Raw genomic sequence first — 22,746 nt, forward strand, 5'->3', positions numbered from 1 at the left:
AAAGGATTCATGACGAAAGCACACCAAACAATTATGTTAGGTTTGAGCCAAGTCACAGAAAAAGACAGCCATTTTGCCAGCCTAAGAGAGGAGTAACAAAAAGCAGAAATAGAGATAAAGATACCAAATTAAAGCTACACTGGTTGTGAATCCAGCCAACATGTCAGAATTCAAATAGGCTTTTTGGCGAAAGCAAATGATGCTATCTGTGTGCAATACAGGATTTAAACCAACTGTAGCTAGCTTTCTGGTCACGCGCTTCTAACAAACAGGACACTTCGAGTGACCCTCCTTCAAGATGGCCGTACTTCTTCATTACACAAAGGAATAACCTCAACCAATTTCTAAAGACTGTTGACATCCAGTGAAAGCGGTAGGAACTGCAAGAAGGTCCCTTAGAAATCTGCTTTCCCAATGAAAACACATTGAAAAGAGAGTGACCTCAACACCAACAAAAACTCTGAATGGTTTGTCCTCGGGGTTTCGCCTGCTAAATAAGTTCTGTTATACACACAGACATGATTCAAACAGTTTTAGAAACTTCAGAATGTTTTCTATCCAAATCTACTAATACTATGCATATCTTATCTTCTGGGGATGAGTAGCTGGCAGTTTAATTTGGGCATGCTTTTCATCCAAAATTCCGAATGCTGCCCCCTACCCAAGAGTAGTTAAGAAGGAAACATATTCCACAAATTAACTTTTAGCAAGGCAATTTAAATACATTACAGGTGACTACCTCATGAATCTGGTTGAGAGAATGCCAAGAGTGTTCAAAGCTGGCATCAAGGCAAAGGGTGGCTACTTTGAAGAATCTAAAATATAAAATATGTTTTGATTTGTTTGATGTCTTCAGTATTATTCTACAATGTATAAAATAGTAAAAATCAAGAAAAACCCTTTAATGAGTGGTGTCCAATCTTTTGACTGGTACTGTATATGATGCCATGTTTTTAGTACTACATCCCCTATGATGGCAACTGTGACCACATACAGTGAGAAATTGTTACTGTGACCAATGTGGACATCATATCTGACCCTTTACCTGATCGTGATCTAATCAAATAAGAACGTATAGGAAATAGTCATTCTCATTATTTTACCAGTTGTAAACAGGGTTTCAGTCTGATCATACTTGCTCATATGTTGCTTTGCATATCATATCATATATATTTGTTAACCACACACAGATAGCCCACATCCAAATTTCTTAGGATGTAAAAAGCAAGTATTTTAGGATGAATTTCACCACACAAATTAGCATATAAGGATTTAAGCTTCCAGGGAGAACTGCACAAAGAAACCCTGGCTAATTGAGCCTTGCGATGAGATTCAGATGGGGAACTGCTCTGACATGCTAGACGCCAGCTGACACCCAGCCTTACAGGGTGACAGGGCCCCCTCTCCCTCACACTCCCTCACCCTGCAGAGAGGAGCAGCACATGTCCTCTCCACCACTTGCCCTGACAAGGAGCAAAATCATTAATTTGCCATGTAGGGCTTAACGCTACACTTAAGTGTGGAGCCTGAGGCCGAGGGGAATGAAATATTCCTCATTAGAATGCACTATTGTTCCACCGACTGCTATGAAAGCTCATCTTGAATATGGAGTGACATGTTTTCTCCTGAGCTTGACAGTAAAAGCAGCCCCATGTGGCAGTGATTGAGGGTACAGTGGGAAGGGGGTCCGATTCCCCTCGTTGTGCATTGGGATTCATAATGAAGCAGTGAACTATAACGCAGGCCAATAAGCATGTCTGAGTTCTTACATGCCGAGGGGTTTCTAATAAACATAGATACATAGATGCATGATGGGAAGTCCGGATATGTGAGCAGTTTCCATTATCATGCAAGGCTGCGGTTGTGACATTGCTATTGGGTTATTTTCCACTCGTTAATCTACTTATGCTTATTTAGTGCAGACGTAGTCTTTTTTTAATAACATTTTTTTGTTTAAACTTTTTTTCAACTCAGAGTGCAGTTTGAGGGTTTGCGTGGTTGAGTGTCTGTACCATATAACGTTATTGTTGCAATTGCGAATGTGGACAGAACAGTTTTAATGAACACAAAACGGTTAAGGTTAAAAGTGTTCCCAGAATGTCATTGTTTGCCGGTTCACTTTTGTTGCCTTGCTAACTTGGATAATGATAGACAGCCTTGTCAGCCCCGTTTCTTTAATTCTGCTCTCTGATGATCACTTGTGCATTGTGGTGTAAAGATCATCCTACGAGAGGGAAAGAGGTACCATTTACACTGGACATTATGCACTGTATCTAGTAACATTCTGGTGAGAATGGGTTTCTCACAGTTTACTGTACATACATGCATTACTATGATGGGGGGTTGATATTTATTTTTGTTCCATTATTAGAATAATTGATACAATTATACTAAGAAGACTTCGTACCGTGTATGATTTTTCTTTGCCAGCTTTGTATTTTAACACACACACCCACACACCCACCCACCCACCCACCCACCCACACACCCACCCACACACACATAGAGAGAGAGCCTCCAAGTAAACTGACATACATTCATTTGGGCTCATTTAAGGGGTTTCGTAGTGTGTGGAATGTTGTGAAGCTGTTGTGTTAATGAGCCACATCTTTCATGTGAAATGATGGCACAATTAGGAAAACAAAAGTGCAAGGTGTGACAATTTAAGCGAATATGCTTTGTCAGTGTCTGTGAACAGCACCTTTGAGACAGTATATGCATAAAACGGGTTTATAAAACAATCGTGGAGCCTTTATAGAGGTCTGGATTTCTGTACACACATTTTACCTTGTTACTCTGTCCCCGAACATGGTCTCAAAGGAATACCTCTGGCAAATTTCAGGGCAGAAAATGAAATGGAAGTTGCTCAATAAAATGTTCTGGTGCAAGATCATTACAAAAATACAAATTAGAAAGAGGACCTCGTCTGTCCATGTTTCAGACCGATGCTGAACATTGTCCAATTTGCAAATGTTCTACTTTAAGATCCCATCCCCCCCCCCTGCAATCCTTAGTTACTTACCTTTGGGATCAAGTTCCTAATATATGGATAGAATAAAACCAGCCATATCCGCTCCTCATTTGAAGAAAAAAATACCTCCAACTATCTCTTACCTTGGAGCTCCATTTCTCTTATCATCTTATTCCCTATGAATCTCTTTAGTCGTTTTAAACATGAAAAGGGTCGTCTGTACTTGAATCCACTAATGTTCACACAATGTGTGCTCGCTTGCCAGACGGCAGTGTCAAAGACCTTGACAGGTGACTCTATACATAGGCAGTGATGGAAAAAGTACTCAAGACTCATACTTGAGTAAAAGTAAAGATACCTTAATAGAAAATGACTCAAGTAAAAGTGAAAGTCACCCAGTAAAATACTACTATTACTAATACTATTTGGTTTTAAATATACTTAGGTATCAAAAGTAAATGTAACTTCTAAAATATACTTACGTATCAAAAGTTAAAGTAAATGTTAATCAAACCAGACGGCAAGATTTTCTTGTTTTATGAATGTATGGATAGCCAGGGGCACACTCCAACACTCAGACATCATTTAAAAACAAAGCATTTGTGTTTAGTGAGTCCGCCAGATCAGATGCATTAGGGATGGCCAGAGATGTTCTCTTGGTAATTGTATGAATTAGACACTTTTCCTGTCCTGCTAAGCATTCAAAATGTAAATAGTACTTTTGGGTGTCAGATAAAATGTATGGAGTAAAAAGTACATATTTTCTTTAGGAACATAGTGGAGTAAAACTAAAAGTTGTCAATAATATAAGTAGTAATGTAAAGTACAGATACCCCAAAAATGTACTTAAGTAGTACTTGAAAGTATTTTTACTTCAGTACATTACACCACTGATTTATAGGTAATGAAAGTGTTTGAGGTTGTTTAGAAAGAAAACAAATCTCTGGCCATAGAGTGTTATTCGCACTAATGTGTACTGGCATTACTATTTGTATACTGTGTTTCATGATAAGATAATAAGGTAGACACGACCCACTTTCTATAGTGTATCAGTTCACCATAAGCTTTGTTCTCAGTGGGCTTCAGTTATTAATATGTACGAAAAATCGTTTATGACTACCCCAGTCGCGCCAACATTTGTTTTCAACATTCATAAAACTCTTATCAATTAACTTAAAAGATTATGCCAGTGATATAAGAATAAATTGTGACGCTTACCAATTCATTCCTTTTTTTTCAGCTACACACAGATTTGGATGTTGGCAGCACACCAATAAAGTATGTCCTGGCTGGCGAGGGGGCGGGTACCATCTTTGCCATCAACGAGATTACGGGAGATATTCACGCCATGAAGAGACTGGACAGAGAGGAGAAGGCAGAGTACACGCTTACAGCACAAGTCACTGACAGAGACACCGATCAACCCCTGGAACCGCCCTCGGAGTTCATCATAAAAGTGCAGGATATCAACGACAATCCGCCACAGTTCGTTGAAGGCCCCTACCGGGCCTCTGTCCCAGAGATGTCTCAAGTGGGTAAGTCAAGTGAAGGCCTTCACTTCTCTTTCTGCAGGCATACAAACTCATCTCTACATCATTTGAAAATATAATCTTTATTTATGTGTAATTGTAGGGTATTTGGGTAACTATTGTGATATGTAATACCCACACTTCTGTTTTGATAACATTGGTCATCATTGAAATACAAACTTAGATTTTTGCCTGACTTTTCAATTACATGTTACCATCATGAATTCCTTGTTGTCGTATTATTATTTTACCTTCATTTAACTAGGGGAGTCCGTTAAGAACACATTCTTATATTCAATGACAGCGTAGTAACAGTGGATTAACTGCCTCGTTCAGGGGTAGAACGACAGAGTTTTTACTTTGTCAGCTCGGGAATTCGATCTTGCAACCTTTCGGTTACTAGTCCAACGCTCTAACCACCAGGCTACCTGCCGCCCCTAATATTAAATATGGTCCTCAGTGTTGAGTAGTAACAATTCCTGCAAGGGGATACCATATATGCTTTCAACACAATGTTTGACATATTCCTTAACAATATTGTATATAACCACTACAAAACCTTTTGTATGTAACAGTGTGTTAATATATTCATATATTCACATATTTATTTCAGCCAAGCATTCAAATTAGCAGTGCCTGATCACACATTTCAAATATAGCACACAAAGTTAGCAGTACCTGAAAATGAATCGGCTCATGTATTTCAAGGGTCTCAATACTGACCTTGGAATGGGTACCTAACTGTGAGTATTTTGTAGAAAATCAGAAACAAGTGGGAGAGCAGGATGCATCTCTTCACCTTTTTGACATGCTGCCTTCAGAAAGAGACATATAGTGGTGTGGTTATTTGTTGGTTACTGTTGTTCCCTATCATGATGCTGACATAAGTCAGATATGATTTTACTATGACTGCAAACACATATTGCAGCCACCAACATTGCAGTTTTCTCTTAGTGTGTTGTTCTCAATTGAAACGCTCATTGTATTTATCCAAGGGTTTTGACAGTGAAGTGAAGGGAATTGTTAGTAGTGGGGTGAAAAGCAAAGTGCTAGTTGACTGCAGAAACTGGGATTTGCCAAAGGGAATGCAATATAAAAATGGAAGTTGGTAGCTTTTGTGATTGTTGCTTTGTCACTGCTGATTAATTAAACATTCACCAATGTTCTCTTGTTAGCTTGAAAGGGTTTTTGAAAGGACTTGTTTTTGTCTTGTTAAGTTTTTATATGTTGTGGCGTTATGGACAGAATCAAAAGCTCTGGACATAAAGACACAAACAAACATTGAGTCTTTTTTCATCTTCCGTTTCATATTCATAAATCATTTGTGTTTCATTTCTGTCACACTAAGGGTGCAAATTTAAAAAAAATTCACAAAGCTCTGACGAAGGCCGTGAGGCCGATACGTAAGCTTATTAAATATCACTGATACTATCAGGAGCAGTGTGCGGTTTCCTTTTTCCTTCATCTTGTTCAATTGTTGCCATGCACCTGCAAATAAGATTGCTCAGATGTGCGAGTGCCTTTTGAATTTTGTATTTCTATCACACTAAAATAAGATTTTATACAGAACTCACTCCTACTCTATTTTCTAATTGTGCTTTAAAATTCCAATAAAGTCTACTGCGAAAACAGTAGATGGATTGGATTTCTGACAAAAACATGTAACTCAAAACTATTGAAAAGGGCTTGAAGTAAATTCAAAAACCGTAAGCTGTTATATGGAGCTTTAACAAACAAAGGTTAGCTTTTAAAATGTTTGGGCTGACATGCCTCTCATAGTACACATTGAAACACAGGCTAGACAATGCCTCAGTGTGTCATCACTACCTTGGCAGGCAGTTACCGCTAGAAAAAAAGATATGTGACATGTGCTTGTAAGGGCTTCATGTTTCCAGTGTGCAGGTGAGCACAAAGGTTAATAGAACATGCCGGAGAATGCCTTGTTCTTTCTGAAGGTGAGCTGGATAAGAAATGTGGCTTTGTTCACTTCATGTTATGTAATTTATTGAATAACAAATTAAATAAAGCCATTTATAGTTTTGGTTTTGTTATTGGTGTACTGACATTGTCAAGCCCTGATCTGTTTCACCTGTCTTGGTGCTTGTCTCCACCCACCCCCAGGTGTCTCCTGTTTTCCCCATTAGTCCCCGGTGTATTTATCCCTGTGTTTCCTGTCTCTCTATGCCAGTTTGTCTTGTTTTGCCAAGTCAACCAGTGTTTCTTCTAGCTCCTATTTTTCCCAGTTTCTGTTTTTTCTTAGCCCTCCTGGTTTTGCCCCCTGCCTGTTCTGACGCCGAATCCGCCTGCCTGTTCTGACCTTGAGCCTGCCTATACTGTTTGGACTCTGACCTGGTTTATGAACTCTCGCCTGTCCCCGACCTGTCTTTTGCCTACCCTTTTTTGGTGTAATAAATATCGGAGCTCAACCATCTGCCTCCTGTGTCTGCATTTGGGTCTCGCCTTGTGCCCTTATAAACATTCTCCATTGAAGACGAAAGAGTGCAGAGTACATGTCATGACATTTATTTTACTTACTTCCTTGGTGATTCAACCTACAGGAGATTTTCCTCTTATCTTACGCTGATCTCATTCCCTGACTAACACTTAATGATCTCATTCTAAGAGGACATTAGAGCATTAAACACATTTTTTTTATGATTGATTTTTTTCACCTGATTGAATGTCTTCAACATTATCTCAAACGGGAAGTTATTGGGGTGTCTGTCATAGTAATATTTCGTACATCTTCATATCAACCTTTGAGTGTGGGCAAATAAACAATCAAACAAGCACCAAATATCCTGTTAAAGGTTTTATGTTATTATATATTAACATTTAATACACTATACTCATCCATTCATTTCTTGATACTGGACAGCTGAAAATGCTGTATCTATATTCAAAATATTTATATATTTAAATTTGTCTTAAATTCTAAATGAGTTTGTTACTTAATGGTATAGGTCTTCTCACAAGGGGAATTATGTATCATTTGCACGGATTGGACAAATCTCATTGGATTATTGGATCCGTTTTCTTGTTAATGGGGTCTTTGACTTTAAGGCCAAGACAAGCAAGCAAATTCCCCCACTAGGTCCTCCAACCATATGCTGGAATTATAGAGCTCCCTGCCTTCTGGCGCTAACAAGGGGATTGTGATGTAGTTTAAATTAGAGAATCTGCTTAAAGTGACTATTCAGGTAATTAGAATCAGGTCGTCCGACCCTCCTCTCTACCAAAGAAAGGGTGTGAATGACAATAATTGCTACACAGAGAAATAAACTTGGAAAGTTTTTTTGCCATCTCAAACTCCAACGTGAGGCCTCGGGAGCCTTGCCTGAGCCTGCTTCATTATCAAGGCGATTAATAAAACTGGTGGAGAGACAGATGGCATGTCGCTCCTCAGCCCTCCTCTCCTCGCAGTGCGGCCGCTCTCAACCCCCTGTAAAATGAGCCTGTGTACAGAAGCACCAGGCGTGCAAACGTGTCAGGATCTGCTAAATTGGAGCGCAGACATAAAATTGAAGTGACATTAATAGATTACCTGGAGTTCATTTGCATTTTGAGAGTTATTATGAACATCGGTAACAGGACTAACAGGCACGGTCTGTGGCTCTAATGATATTTCTGATTATGCACTGATCAATGATGGCAGCTTGGGAAATAAGTAAAGAGTTGTCATCATTGATTTTGACTTGATCAAGGAGAGACATATGGAAATGAGTGCTACATGCAGACTTACATTGGGCGCACAATCATACAGTATACGCACATTAGACCCCTCATTTTAATATTAGCACACCTTCATTAATTAAACATGTACAGAGTGAAACGTAACACGTTTTTACATCAAAGCATGTGACGAGAGGCATCGGTCACAAGTGAAAAAAGCAAAGGGACGCAGGTGAACTCAGATATGGGCCACATTAGTCACCTGTGAGATGATCTTACACACAATACTTCAACACATTACAGGTATCAGATTCGTATCAGGACAGCTGGACTATTTGGATACCATTCCACGCTCCATTTAGGCCAGATGTGCAATACATTTGACTTCCTTGATTTCATCGAGCATATGGTCTTTGTAATTTAACGCTGATCTTGCCGTCTATTCTGAACAAAACCGTGGCTTTGGAGCAGTGGCAAAGGGAACATTGTAGCTTAATTTGAGGGTCATCGTCTTACCTTTGAAAACATTCATTTTTAGACCATGGTCTTCAACCGTAACAACTTGGTGGAGAACGTTGGCGGAGAGCTTCTGTTTGGTGTGACTCGCCTCTCCGATTCAGGACTCTAGGTTCTGGCAGATGGGCAGGGAGGCAGGGGGTTGTGGGCCTTTAACACTGTGTGCAGCTGGGCCATAGCAGAGTCACATCTGCCGTGCAAGCCAGGCACGGTGCTGTAGAAGGCCAATGGCCTCAGCTGAGCCAGGGGTCAGGCCTGTGAACCTGGTGTGACTCTCTCAGCCCAGCCAGCCCTTTCGGTGCTGCTAAATAGGGATAGGACAGGAGTCCAAGGCAGAGGAGACTTCACAGACAAGATGGGCCTAGCTGTAAATAACTTGCTCCTTCTATTTCACCTCATTCTGCATTTGGAGTGTCCTCTCTCTCTCGCCCTTTCTCTCTCTATATGGGTGCCTATGCTTATATACAAATCTATATTCATATTTCGATACAGCCTTTTGATATGGCTTGTTGGATGATGGAAAACAATTTCAAGTTTTGGGAATTTGTTGTTTTGTCAGACAAACAGTGTGAATATGCAGAGACAACAGGCATGTCTGGACTGGTTCTGCCATCATTCAATTTAATCAATCACCTAGCTGAATCATCTGTCGGGTTGTACCAAAATAATGAAAGTGCACACGCACGCACACACACACACACACACACACTGACTCACACATTACTTATTCATCACATGTTATTTATTATCCGGCGTAACTCTGAATTATGCATGTAATATGATCAGTCGCTGGTCCTTCAAAGCCTCCTGAGGCATTTATTCTTCGTAGAATACAGTATGTAGACTTTCTATGTAGCATGCACTCTGTGGCACACCTAACATACCTAGCTGTGCATTAACACAATTGTACCCTGCAGTTCCAAAGTTGCTGGTGCCTGTCATTTGTCCTGCTCCCTATGTGGCTGAGCCTGAACTCTCCCTCTCTAATACCTCAGCTTGGTCTTCCTTGAAGAGAGAACAAAAACTACAGGCTCCCAGGTAATGATGCCCTTCAATATGTTCTGCATAAGATTGGCTCTGCGGATGAATGGTAAAGAGCTCAATGAAACGAAGGACAAAACCCCCGACTGGCTCTTTTCAAAAGTCACCCTTTTCGTGGCGGCCATGAAGCCCACAAAAATGAAGAGATAAGAGACAACGTGATAAAAGACAGGGAAATGAATGAGCTGAAGTGTGTTTTTGTCTGGGCAGCTCTTGTGGTGAGAGGAAGGTACATAAACACCCAAGGCCAGTGCTAATGGGTCTGGGCAGCATTGTGTCGGCTGGAGTGATGCGACTGATCCCCTTTGACAGGGTAATCAGTACAATGCTGGACACTGACATTATCCCTTTCATGATGGAGACGGGAGGGATGGAGAGCATCCTGAGAGTGGAACATCCTATATGTGGTACTACAAGCCTAATAAAGGCCCAGTGTATAGCTGCCAACATACGATTTACATTGATATTACCTTTATATCACGTTTCAGGAGAAGACCCAAATGCAGACAGTGTCAAAGTAACACAAGTTGATTACAAGAACAGGGGGCAGGCAAAACGACAGGTCAAGGGCAGGCAGAGGTCAGTATCCAGATCAGAGTCCATAAGGTACAAAACAGCAGGCATTCTCTGGGTCAGGGCAGGGAGAGGTCAATAATCAAGGGTGGTGTGACAAGGTAAAGAACAACAGGCAGGCTCAGGGCAGGCAGAATGGTCAAAACAGGAACTAGAAAAAGACAGCAGCAAGGGGAAAACCGCTGGTATGCTTGACAAACAAAACAAATTGACAACAGACAGAGAACTCAGGTATAAATACACTGGGGATAATGGGGAAGATGGGCGGCACCTGGAGGGGGGTGGAGACAACACAAAGACAGGTGAAACAGATCAGGGTGTTACACTTTATGTTGCCTAGCTTTTAACAGACTTAATTTAGGTGGCAAGCGTAGTTCAGTTCTCACATGTAAAAACACAGTGAGGTGCTCATGTCACCTTCCTAACATATATATATATTTTGATGTGTTAATTAACATTGTGGACATTTGCATGGAATAGATGACTAAGTTGAGCAAAGTTTATAAAGCATATTATGAATTAGGCCTGGGTGATATACCGTTTGTACCGTACACCGGCCGGGGAATTTTGAAATCCTGTTGGTATGATTTAAAACCGTATATATGTTTAAATTTTGGGAGAAAGCCATTGAATCAAACTTTAAGTTAAGTATATAAGAAATCTAAGATAAATCATTTCCAGCTCAAATTATATCCAGCTCAGGGCTCCAGCTATGCATTTGGTTTGCTAACTTGCTAGCTAGTGGCTGTATTTCAAGATCAAGGTTCTTGGTTACAGCAGAGACATCCCCTACTGCGGATATTCCCAAACTTTGGTACGCGTAATGCCGTCGGGGGTACGCCAAATAAAAATGTGATTCACATTTTCAAAGAGTCCATTTAGATTTTTCAACAGGGCTATACATTTGGGTGATGTTTTTTTCTCACCTGAGTAGCCTCGTTTCACTGCCAAAAATAGAATTAAACCCTCTAGTGTTAAGTGAAATAACAACACAATGTCAAATACAGGTAGCCTAGTCAAATGATTAACATCCAATCACATTAATCGTTACTCTCGCGGGAATTCCGCTAACGGTCAGTATGTAGCCAAACGTAGCTGCTGCTCATTCCGTTTGCTCGAAAATTGATAAATGGTTTAAATAAGTAAGGCCCGCGTCCATAGAGACACGTACCAGCTCTACTGGTAGTTCTGCTACTACCAGCAGTACTACATCTGCACTGTTTCATGATGCATCAGTGACATGGCAGGATATGTTTTGAAACTATTACTGCTTCGCATACAAGCCAGTGAATTCTATGCGTTACAGCTGGATGAGTCAACAGATATGGCGGGCCTGGAACAGCTCCTGGTGAATGTCCGTTACGTTTATGAGGGGTCAATTAAGGATCCGCCCCTTTTCTTAAATTTTCGCCTAAAATGACATACCCAAACCTAACTGCCTGTAACTCAAGCCCTGAAGCAAGGATATGCATATTCTTGGTACCATTTCAAAGGAAACACTTTGAAGTTTATGGAATGTAAAAGGAATGTAGGAGAACATAACACAATAGATCTGGTAAAAGATAATACAAAGAAAAAAACAACCGTTCTTTTGTATTTTTTGTACCATCATCTTTGAAATGCAAGAGAAAGGCCATAATGTATTATTCCAGCCGGATGTAATATATTTTGGCCACTAGATGGCAACAGTGTATGTGCAACGTTTTAGACTGATCCAATGAACCATTGCATTTATGTTCAAATTTTGTATCATGACTGCCCAAATGTGCCTAATTTGTTATTAATAACTTTTCATGTTCAAAACTGTGCACTCTCATCACACAATAGCATGGTATTATTTCACTGTAATAGCTACTGTAAATTGGACAGTGCAGTTAGATTAACAAGAATTTAAGCTTTCTGTCAATATCAGATATGTCTATGTCCTGGAAAATATTCTTGTTACTTACAACCTCATGCTAATCGCATTAGCCTATGTTAGCTCAACAGTCCCGTGGCAGGGACACCGATCCCGAAGAAGAAAAAAAAAACGTGTCAATACTTTGCCCCTTGATAACCAGTGCACTTCTGTATGTTGTTAAAGCGTTACATGGTCGCTGCCCATATCATTGCATAATGCAGAAAATATACAAGAGTTCAGGTGCCTTGCTTTAACAAAGTTAACCATTTTCACTGTAGTATCCAAAACGAGCCTCTCGGTGGATGCTGCAGTGTACCAAAGTGGCGTCGGGAGCAACTGCTTGCACGTGGGTTACCACTCGACTATGTCTCCCTGTCATGGCTTTTGCGCCATCAGTACAGATACCAACACATATTGACCACCAAAGTCCATTTGATGTCACAAAGCTGTCCAGTACTTAAAAAATATCCTCTCATGTTGTCCTGGTTTCCAGTGGTTTGCAGAAGAGAATGTCTTCCTTAATTGAGAGACGAGCTTAAAGTTTTCTTTACTGACCATAATTTTCACCTGTCTGACCGCTTGCATGATGACGTGTTTCTCACATGACTGGCCTATCTGGGTGATGTTTTTTCTCACCTGAATGATCTGAATCTAGGATTACAGGGACTCTCCGCAACTATATTCAATGTGCGGGACAAAATTGAGGCTATGATTAAGAAGTTGGAGCTCTTCTCTGTCTGCATTAACAAGGACAACACACAGGTCTTTCCATCATTGTATGATTTGTTATGTGCAAATGAACTTAAGCTTACAGACAATGTAAAATGTGACATAGCGAAGCACCTGAGTGAGCTGGGTGCACAATTGCGCAGGGTACTTTCCCGAAACGCATGACACAAACAACTGGATTCGTTATCCCTTTCATGCCCCGCCTCCAGTCCACTTACTGATATCTGAACAAGAGAGCCTCATTGAAATTGCATCAAGCAGTTCTGTGAAAATGTAATTTAATCAGAAGCCACTGCCAGATTTCTGGATAGGGCTGCGCTCAGAGTATCCTGCCTTGGCAAATCGCGCTGTTGAGACACTGATGCCCTTTGCAACCACGTACCTATGTGAGAGTGGATTCTCTGCCCTCACGAGCATGAAAACTAAATACAGGCACAAACTGTGTGGGAAATGATTTAAGACTGAGACTCTCTCCAACACAACCCAACATTGCAGTTATGTGCATCATTTTAAGCACACCCTTCTCATTAACCTGTGGTGAGTTATTCACCATTTTTGATGAACAAATAAGGTTTTATATGTAAGATGGCTAAATAAAGAGCAAAATTATTGATTATTATTATTATATTAATATTTGTGCCCTGGTCCTTTAAGAGCTCTTTGTCACTTCCCACGAGCCGGGTTGTGACAAAAACGCAAACTCATTCTTAAGTTTAATAAATGTATCGTATAGTGTGTGTGTGGCAGGCTTACAATGATGGCACAAAACAACATTTGAGAGTGCGCTGTCCCTGGTGCTAGAGGGGTTACACAGCTGGAGGTTGAATGTTTGAAGGGGTACAGGACTATAAAAAGTTTGGGAACCACTGCCCTACTGGATCAAGATTCCTGTTAACTAAATTGTTTATTTTTTGTATATTTTTTGTAGTGCCCCTTGTGTGCACATTAGGTAATACCTTATGGTGCAGTGTATAGTGCAGAAACGGTATGACGGTATAAAAATCTGGATACCTTCCAACCCCATTATGAATTGATTGGAAGTGAACAGGGAAACCCAAAGGCTGCACTATGGGTGGGAGGTCTGTAAATGAGCACAGTGCGAGGCGGGGAGTGTTTTCTGAATGCTGAAGTGTTCTAATTCGCACCCCAGCATTGACAACGATTATTCATATCTGATAGGATGCCAGGTTGCTTTCTCACAGACATTCTTCAGTTCAAAATCTTTCTCCATCCATTAATTATGAGGGAGGAGAGCTGCAGATATGTAATGTTGCGTTGAGGCTTTTTCTCTAGCGCTCTCCTTCTCGCTTTTGCTCTGCAAGCCTCCCTCTTTTTACTCCCTGCCTCTCTTCCACTATCTCTGTGTATCTCTCTCACTATATTTCGCTTGTTTTCACCCCCAAACTATTTCCCGTGTGTGTGTTTGAAGGACTGTAGTGTGTGAGACGGTGCGTTGGGGGAACAGTTGTCTATGCCCGTGTTTTTCTTGCTCTTGGTGATTGTAGAGTACTCAGCAATGAGTGCAGGATCCTATGCCCTCCCATCTTTCTCTGTCTGCATTATTAATTGTCAGAGGTACAAACCATAGTTGTTTGGTCCCTGCAGGTACCCAACCGTGCTCTCCCAAATGAAAAGCACTGATTGCATCCTGTGGAGAAAAAAACAATACATTATCTTTATAAGTTATTTTAAAAGGCATTTTAAAATTACTAAAGGCAGTACACCAAGTAAACACTTACTAGAGAATAAAAAGGTCCATGATTCTACCCACAGTAACTTAAGTATGCATCTCCTTAGTGGAGAACACACACAAAAGTAAAAAGCTTTCTGAGTATCACTTCATTAAACACACAGGGATGAGGCTTTTTTAGTGCGTGAGAGTGTCACTGCTATTCTAACATTTCCCAAAGGGGCCCAGCAGAAGATTCATGTGGCATTGCTGGTGGCGGGAATTGCACACAGACACATAAATGGGAGGGAAAAACATTCATCAAGGTGGCAGAGACTTGAGCAAGGAGGCCCATCCAATCACAGCAGAGAATAAAGGGAAGGCATAAAAGTCCATGCAGCAAGGTCATTTGAAAAAGAAACAGATAAGAACGTGAGATCAAGTGGTAAATCTCCTGTATGTGGAGCCTTTGTGATCCTCACAGATGCCTGTCCCATTAACCAAAGCCAATGCTCAGTTACACTCCTCTGCTCATGCTTTCTCCAACACTTCTCTAACCTGTGTGTGGAACCCATTAAACAGCACTCAGCCTGTTATATGTTCTGTAGATGATGATTATTCTTTGAGGAGTGTTTTTCTTCACCTCTCTGCTCATGTTGGTATTTGGCTTGTTTTGTTTCAGCACGGTGCCTTATTCTGGTTTCACTGTTAGTGAAATATTGACAGTTGCATTGTTCCTTACGCCGGAGTATGGATTTAACCAGTCTGTGGTTTCTCCACAGTCATAGGCTGGTGTCCACAGTAGTCAATGCAGCACCAGTCAGTGAACAGGTTGACTATGTCACTTCAGGGCTTCTGGGTAATTGGCTAAATCTGCTCTGCAACACAGTGCAGAGATGGTCCTTTAAAATTTCAACTCACTTCAGGGAGGATAAACAAAGCAGGAGATGACTTGGAGTTTTGGATGCCCTAGCCATTGTATTTGCTCTCTTCTTCTATGTGATATCCATCTGGTGTGTGTGTGTGTGTGTGTGTGTGTGCGTGTGTATGTGTGTGCGTGCGTGCGTGCGTATTTTATAGGGACATAGTGTAAGTGACCACAAGCTTCTGTGTGTTCCCAATGATGGATTGCTCGTCAGGAGGGAGTAGGAATACTCGGTATGCCTGACTGATGCATTGAGTCCCAAGTCACGTACAGTGCTTTTGGTCTTACCTTTCAGATTCCTCCGGGAATCATGTTAACCCTTTGGACTCAACGATCTTGTATCTGATGGCAGTTCAGCTAAGTTCTCCGGTGTTCCCTCCTACCCTCACATTTCCTCCTAGTACAGGGTGCATGTTTTGATACAGTTCTCTAGTAGGTGTCTGACCCATGTCAAAGTGGGCTCCCAAGTGGCGCAGTGGTCTAAGACACTGCATCTTAGTGCAGGAGGCGTCACTGCAGTACCTGGTTTGAATCCAGGCTGCATCACATCTGGCTGTGATTGGGAATTCCATAGGGCGGCGCACAATTGTCCGAATTTGGCCCGGGTAGGCTGTCATTGTAAATAAGAATTTGTTCTTAACTGACTTGCCTAGTTAAAAAAAGGTTACACCTGTGGTAAAAGTCTATGCCCCATTTTCCTTGTTTCACCCTCAGGCTGCTGCCCCCCTGGTTATGGGACCAGGGGGGCAGTAGTGCCTTGTAGTGTGATGTTTGGGTCATTTGGATACATTTTACAATGCAAAGAAAGTTATGTTAAAAACAATGTGCTATAGTGCATTTGTCTATGTCAGCGATCATTATTGTAACACAGTCATTCTTGGTTTCAAGTCTCTGTTGACCATGGCCAGCTTCTGTCTATTGAATAACCCTTAACCACACTATCATTTTCCAGAACTGTTCCTACAGCATATTGTAACTTGTTTTTCAAAAACATAATATGTACTAAATATTTACACCCCTTGCTGTTAGAGTATTGGAAGAACACCACTGTGGTCACTTACTCAGGATGAATGTATTCATAAGAACATATACCAATGTTTTTTATTTGTTATTGCCCAGCCATTATAACTGTCCTGGGAGCAATTAAATATGTGAAGTGTCCCATTCCGTCTCTAACTTCCTTCCCTGAACTATCTGCATGTTGCACACATTTCCTGAGAACTAATTAAAGTGAATCAATGACACAACACTTTAAAATGGCGGCGTATGTCACAGCCATCAGCGGTGAACAAAGGACACTCTTAATTGTTTTGTTCCTGTGGTTCCTGTAAACGGCTTGTCACGGCTCACACTCCTCAGCCTGCTTGTTATGTAAGTTTTCCTTGTCACTCCTCCTACAACACACACACACACACACACACACACACACATGCACATTCCCTTCCACGTTCTCAGTGAATGCTTCCTCCGTATCTTAAAAAAGGCAATGAATTGTACTGCAAAAATGACAATAACCACAAAGGGGTTGTGTGTGACAGTTACTTACACTTCACAAGCCTGACGTCCCCGATCAATCAATGGCTCAGGGGAGCAATTTTTGTGATACTGACAACTATGTTTTCTGGATATTCTCTAGTTTCCTGTCTGGGCAGGAACACAGTATCTCTCTGATATTCAACAGGTCTTCAAGTCAAATCAAATGTTATTTGTCAGATACACGTGGGTAGCAGATGCGAGTGTAGCGAAATGCTTGTGCTTCTAGTTCCGACAGTGCAGTCATATCTAACAAGTAATCTAACAATTACCCAACAATTACCTAATAGACACATTTCTAAGGGGTGAATGAGAATATGTACATATAAGTATATGGATGAGTGATGGCCAAGCGGTATAGGCAAGGTGAAATAGATGGTATAAAATACACTATCCATATATGAGTAATGTAAGATATGTAAACATTATTAAAGCGGCATTATTTAAAGTGCCATTGTTTAAAGTGACTAGTGATCCATTTATTAAAGTGGCCAGTGATTGGGTCGCATTGTAGGCAGCAGCCTCTCTGAGTTAGTGATTGCTGTTTAGCAGTCTGATGGCCTTGCGATAGAAGCTGTTTTTCAATCTCTCGGTCCCAGCTTTGATGCACGTGTACTGACCTCGCCTTCTGGATGGTAGCGGTTTGAACAGGCAGTGGCTCAGGTGGTTGTTGTCCTTGATGATCTTTTTGGCCTTCCTGTGACATCGGGTGTTGTAGGTGTCATGGAGGGCAGGTAGTTTCCCCTCAGTGATGCGTTGTGCAGACCTCACTATCCCCTGGAGAGCCTTGTGGATGAGGGCAGTGCAGTTGCTGTACCAGGCTGTGATACAACCCGACAGGATGCTCTCGATTGTGCATCTATAAAAGTTTGTCAGGGATTTGGGTGACAAGCCAAATTTCTTCAGCCTCTTGAGGTTGAAGAGGCGCTGTTGCACCTTCTTCACCACATTGTCTGTGTGATTGGACCATTTCAGTTTGTCTGTGATGTGTACACCGAGGACCTTAAAACTTTCCACCTTCTCCAGTGATGTCCCTTCGATGTGGATAGGTGGGTGCTCCCTCTGCTGTTTCCTGAGGTCCACGATCATCTCCTTTGTTTTGTTGACATTGAGTGAGAGGTTGTTTTCCTGACACCACACTCTGAGTGCCCTTACCTCCTCCCTGTAGGCTGTCTTGTCGCTGTTGGTAATCAAGCCCACTACTGTTGTGTCGTCTGCAAACTTGATGATTGAGTTGGAGGCGGGCATGGCCATGCAGTCATGGGTGAACAGGGAGTACAGGAGGGGGCTGAGCACACACCCTTGTGGGGCCACAGTGTTGAGGGTCAGCGAAGTGGATATGTTGTTTTCTACATTCACCACCTGGGGGCGGCCCGTCTGAAAGTCCAGGACCCAATTGCACAGGGCGGGGTTGAGACCCAGGGCCTCCAGCTTGATGATGAGCTTGGGGGGTGCTATGGTGTTGAATGCTAAACATTCTTACATAGGTATTCATTTTGTCCAAATGGGATAGGGCAGTGTGTAGTGTGTTGACTAGTCTCCCAAAGAACTTCATGATGACAGAAGTGAGTGCTACGGGGCGGTAGTCATTTAGTTCAGTTATCTTTGCCTTCTGTACAGGAACAATGGTAGCCATCTTGAAGCATGTGAGGACAACAGACTGGGGTAAGGGAGCGATTGAATATGTTCGTAAACACACCAGCCAGCTGGTCTGTGCATGCTTTGAGGATGCGGCTAGTGATGCTGCCTGTGCCAGCAGCAAAGAAGGTGTTTAGTTTGTCTGGAAGTGTGATGTCGGTGTCCATGACGTGGCTGGAATTATTTCTGTAGTCTGTGATTTCCTGTAGACCCTGCCACATACGTCTCGTGTCTGAGCCATTGAATTGCGACTCCTCCTTGTCCCTGTACTGGCATGTCACTTGTTTGATTGCCTTGCGGAGGGAATAGCTTCACTGTTATATTCAGGCATATTCCCAGACCTCTTTCCATGATTAAATGCAATGGATCGCGCTTTCAGTTTTGCGCGAATGCCGCTATCCAGCCATGGTTTCTGGTTAGGGTAGGTTTTAATAGTAACAGTGGGTAAAATATCTCTAATGCACTTCTTTATAAACACACTGGCCGAGTCAGCGTATATGTCGATGTTGTTCTCTGAGGATGACCGGAACATATTCCAGTCCGCGTGAACAAAACAATTTTGAAGCGTGGCTTCCGATTGGTCAGACCAACGTGGAATGTTTTTCGTCACTGGTACATCCTGTTTGAGTTTCTGCCTATAAGACGGAAGGAGCAAGATGGCGTCATGGTTGGATTTGCCGAAGGGAGGGCGGGGGAGGGCTTTGTATGCATCACGGAAGTTAGAGTAGCAGTGGTCGAGGGTATTGCGCATGCGCGTTGCGCAATCAATATGCTGGAAGAATTTAGGTAGACTTGTTCTCAAATTTGCTTTGTTAAAATCCCCAGCTACAATAAATGCAGCCTCAGGATGTATGGTTTCCAGTTTGCATATAGTCCAGTGAAGTTCCTTGATAGCCGTCTTGGTGTCTGCTTGAGGGGGAATGTACACAGCTGTGACTATAACTGACAAGAATTTTCTTGGTAGGTAAAATGGCCGGCACTTGATTGTAAGTAATTCTAGATCGGATGAGCAGAGGGACTTGAGTTCCTGTATCTTGTTGTGATTACACCATGAGTCGTTAATCATGAAGTATCTTTGAAAACACATGCATTTTGATCATATCAGATTCAGACTGCCCTGGCCGTACTGTCTTTCATTTCTTTCTCATATCCATTTAAGTAGCCCTACTTGCACACAATGTTAAGCATGGGTATGCATTACCTGAGTTATGAAGAGTGATCTGTTGAGGGAGAGAATGCTTTACTGACTGATTATTATTTCTCGTCAGACTTTTACACCATGTTCATGTCTCCTCATGAGCAATATGGAATGTAACACAATTTTCAGTGACAGTGCTAGTTGTAAATCATACTGGATTGAACATTGGTTGGGAAATTGGACTGCCATGTTGAGTGGCAGATGACAAAGTTCACACTTTCAAGTTGTTTCCATACGGATTTGTTTCAGAATTTCCATCAGATCCATCTGCCTCATCAAAGTTAATATGTAACCCATATGGAACCTGGTTGTCAACTCTGAGAATACATTGGCAGCATTCCAAATATGGCATTGCACCTACAGTAGATGGTTGTTTACTGAACCTTGTTTATCATATTTCTATAGTCAAGAGTTTTGGCCTGCTGTTTTCATTTGACACAGGCCTGACTGTGCTTAATGTGTTTCCCAGTCTATGCATTTCAATCAACTGGGTCATACAGCAGCAGCATTCACTACAGCAAGCTAGCCAATCCACATGAGTCTCTTAGTCTGACCATGAGCTTTTTCTATTTTCTATTGCGGCACAGCCAGAAAAGATAACAGCGCCAATATCTATCTGATGATCATCAATACGTGGTCATTCTCTTGTCACAAGGCTAGTGCATTCATAGACCATTCACTACCGGTCAGCCAGTTGAGGACAGGCACTCATTTGATTTGACCTAGAAACCAGAGGAGATGATGGGCCCGGGGAATATCCATTCATCACCATGATGAGTCACTGAAACATAACTGCTTACGGCTGAGATCGGCTGAGATCCCGTTAACGGGATCGACTTGACAACAGCCAGTGAACGTGCAGGGTGCCAAATTCAAACAACAGAAATCTCATAATTAAAATTCCTCAAACATACAAGTATTTTACAACATTTTAAAGATAAACTTGTTGTTAATCCCACCACAGTGTCCGATTTCAAAAAGGCTTTACGACGAAAGCACACCATCTTATTATGTTAGGTCAGTACCTAGTCACAGAAAAACACAGCCATTTTTCCCACCAAAGAGAGGAGTCACAAAAAGCAGAAATAGAGATAAAATTAATCAATAACCTTTGATGATCTTCATCAGATGACACTCATATGACTTCATGTTACACAATACATGTATGTTCTGTTCGATAAAGTTCATATTTATATCCAAAAATCTTAGTTTACATTGGCGCGTTATGTTCAGTAATGTTTTGCCTCCAAAACATCCGGTGATTTTGCAGAGAGCCACATCAATTTACAGAAATACTCATAATAAACATTGATAAAAGATACAAGTGTTATACATGGAACTTTAGATAAACTTCTCCTTAACTTCTTATGGCTGCAATCCCGTTAACTTCTCTGGGATATGTGGGACGCTAACGTTCCACTTGGACAAAAGCCAGTAAAAATGCAGAGCGCCAAATTCAAATAAATTACTATAAAAATCTAACTTTCATGAAATCACACATGAAAGACACCAAATTAAAGCTACACTTGTTGTGAATCCAGCCAACATGTCTGATTTCAAAAAGGATTTACGGCGAAAGCACACCTTGCGATTATGTTAGGTCAGTACATAGCCACAGAAAAACACAGCCATTTTTCCAGCCAAAGAGAGGAGTAACAAAAAGCAGAAATAGAGATAAAATTAATCACTAACCTTTGATGATCTTCATCAGATGACACTCATAGGACTTCATGTTACACAATACATGTATGTTTTGTTCGGTAAAGTTCATATTTATATCCAAAAATCTGAGTTTAGGCGGGACGCTACTGTCTCACTTGGCCAAAAGCCAGAGAAAATGCAGAGCGCCAAATTCAAATAAATTACTATAAAAGTCAAACGTTCATTAAATCACACATGAAAGACACCAAATTAACTTCTCTAGGATAGGGGGCAGCAAGTTAGAAATAGCATTATAAATATTTATTTTACCTTTGATGATCTTGATCAGAATGCACTCCCAGGAATCCCAGTTTCACAATAAATGGTTGTTTTGTTCGATAAAGTCCATAATTTATGTCCAAATACCTCCTTTTTGTTCGCGCGTTTAGTTAAAAAAAATCCAAATTCATGACGCACAGGCCAGACGAAAAGTACAAAAATTCCATTACAGTTCGTAGAAACATGTCGAACGATGTATAGAATCAATCTTTAGGATGTTTTTAACATAAATCTTCAATAATGTTTCAACCGGAGAATTCCTTTGTCTTTAGAAACGAAAAGGAACACAGCTACCTCTCACGGGGGCGCGCCTGAGTGAGCTCATGGCACTCTGCCAGAAACCTGGTTGAAACAGCTCTCATTCCCTCATCCTTCACAGTAGAAGCCCGAAACAAGGTCCTAAAGACTGTTGACATCTAGTGGAAGCCTTAGGAAGTGCAATATGACCCCATTGACACTGTATATTGGATAGGCAAACCTACAAACCTCAGATTTCCCACTTCCTGGTTGGATTTTATCTCAGGCTTTTGCCTGCCATATGAGTTCTGTTATACTCACAGACATCATTCAAACAGTTATAGAAACTTCAGAGTGTTTTCTATCCAAATATACTAAAAATATGCATATCTTGGCTTCTGGGCCTGAGTAGCAGGCAGTTTACTCTGGGCACCTTATTCATCCAAGCTACTCAATACTACCCCCAGCCATAAGAAGTTAATTCACATAAGGTATTTTTCAATACATTTGAGTATAAATAGGTGAAGATAGAAAATAGTAATTATTTCAAGGACATTATTTTCATAATATTTATTTGTATATTATTTATCTCAGATGAGGTTGCATACAGTAATTTACATACAGTAAATAATACT

At 41.2% G+C, this 22,746-nt stretch overlaps 1 protein-coding gene across 4 annotated transcripts in view; it reads left to right on the top strand.

The window, feature by feature from the left end:
• Nucleotides 1-22,746, top strand: part of LOC139562767 (cadherin-8-like) — a 101,603-nt gene that overhangs the window by 32,769 nt on the left and 46,088 nt on the right. For all 4 annotated transcript variants that reach the window (XM_071380770.1, XM_071380767.1, XM_071380769.1 and 1 more), the window contains exon 3: nucleotides 4,212-4,506. In XM_071380770.1, the coding sequence (XP_071236871.1) occupies nucleotides 4,212-4,506 (295 nt within the window). The remainder of the gene's footprint in view (nucleotides 1-4,211; nucleotides 4,507-22,746) is intronic.

The sequence above is a fragment of the Salvelinus alpinus genome, chromosome 33, assembly GCF_045679555.1.
Source record: "Salvelinus alpinus chromosome 33, SLU_Salpinus.1, whole genome shotgun sequence".
In the NCBI taxonomy this organism is placed as follows: Eukaryota; Metazoa; Chordata; class Actinopteri; order Salmoniformes; family Salmonidae; genus Salvelinus; species Salvelinus alpinus.